General features: G+C 54.5%; 1 protein-coding gene across 1 annotated transcript in view; it reads right to left on the minus strand.

The window, feature by feature from the left end:
• NAT8L (N-acetyltransferase 8 like) overlaps positions 1–569 on the minus strand; it is a 21,101-nt gene extending 20,532 nt beyond the window's left edge. The window contains exons 1-2 of the mRNA XM_004715107.2: positions 560–569; positions 13–195 (exon numbers count right to left, since the gene is read on the minus strand). Coding sequence (XP_004715164.1) covers positions 13–195; positions 560–569 — 193 coding nt within the window. The remainder of the gene's footprint in view (positions 1–12; positions 196–559) is intronic.
• Positions 570–1,608: the final 1,039 nt, after the last annotated feature.

Here is a 1,608-nt window from a genome sequence, read left to right on the forward strand (position 1 = left end):
CGTCGCCCTTACCGGGGCTCAGGGACCCCGCCACCAGCGGCGTCCGCGACTCCAGACTTTCCGCGTCCGGCGCGCAGCGCGCATGCGCACGCTCCCTAGGGGCCCCACCCGTCAGGGTCCCCCTACCGACGTTGTCGTCATGGAAACCCCGGGACTGCGCAGCCTCGGGTTTCAAGGGGCCGAGGTGGGCGGTGACTGACCCAGGAGCCGGTTCAGAACCCCGGGAAAAGCGCCACTCATCGCAGCCCAAACCAGACGATCCATAGTACTGCCTGCTGAGCCAGACCCCGGCCTAGTTCTTTAAAGGGATGGAAGAAGTCGCCACTGACTTTAGCAGAGACTCGACATAAGCAAAGCACTACTGGAAAGGGTAAGTGCTACGTCTCTCTGCCTCCGCTCAATGCCTCCTACTCAGCCGAACCCACAACCCACCCACCACCAACGGAGGTCGGATTCTGCCAGCGAACTGAACCACGTGAGCTGGGTTAGAGATGGACCCTTCCACAAATGGTGCTGGCAACATCGGATTGGCAGTTGCCAAAGAAGTCAGGACCCATACCTTCCTCCATGTACAAAGCCACGCAAAATGAACCCAGGCTGGATGGGACGCCGACACGTCAGCCCTGGAGGGATAAAGACCCCCACCCGCGGCACCATCACACCAACGGGAAACACGCGGCAGGACCGCCGACACCTGGGACCACGTGACAAGAGAAACGCTGTGCGGCGTCGGGAGATTTCACGGAGAAAAGTAAAAAGAGAACCCACAGGGTCGAGGGGAGAAATTGGGGGAGGGGGTCAATAGCATATCAGACAAGGGGCTACTCTCTAAACCCTATAGAAAATGTGCATCTCAAGAAAGACCAACAGTGGCAGTGGCGGGCGGTGGGGGTGAACTTTGGAAATGTTGACAGCAACCTATGTACAAGCGTGCTTGATACAATGGAATGATGGATTGTTACAAGATTTCTAAGAGCCCCCAATAAAATGAATAATTTTTTAAAAAGACGAACAACCAAATTACAAAAAAAAAAAAAATGGACAGAGGACATGAACAGACAGCTCCCCAAACACGATATTCGGCAGGCCAACAAGCACGTGAAGAAATGTGCCCCCACCAGCCTCCCAGAAAGGAGTCATCAATCAAAACGGTCGGGAGACATCCATCACCTCGCCATGGAACTGATAGCGCAGGCCAAAGCAGCAGGACTCCACACGTGCCTGAGAGATGAGCCCTCCCTTCGCTGCAGGCGGCAGGTGAAACAGCCCCACCACTGTAGAGAGCGGTCCTGCGCTTTCTTAAACAATTGGAACTAGAAGTGGCACCTGACCCAACAACATACCACTGGGAGTCTACCTGCAGGACTGAACGCACATGCACACCCGTGGTCATCGCAGCACTGGGCCCAGCAGCAAGAAAACAAACCACCTAAGTGCCCGTAGTGGAAGAAGGGCTATTAAAAAACACTTGACTGCAGACACACAATGGTACCTGTGCATCAATCGATCGTCATGATCAAATGATCAGACACCATGACACGGGTGGATTTGGAGGGCCTTCTGCTGAGTGAATTAGCTGCAAATAAAGGGGCAAATATTGTGTGAGGC

This window comes from Echinops telfairi, unplaced genomic scaffold (genome assembly GCF_000313985.2).
Source record: "Echinops telfairi isolate 266 unplaced genomic scaffold, ASM31398v2 ScPeMD7_28;HRSCAF=97, whole genome shotgun sequence".
In the NCBI taxonomy this organism is placed as follows: domain Eukaryota; kingdom Metazoa; phylum Chordata; class Mammalia; order Afrosoricida; family Tenrecidae; genus Echinops; species Echinops telfairi.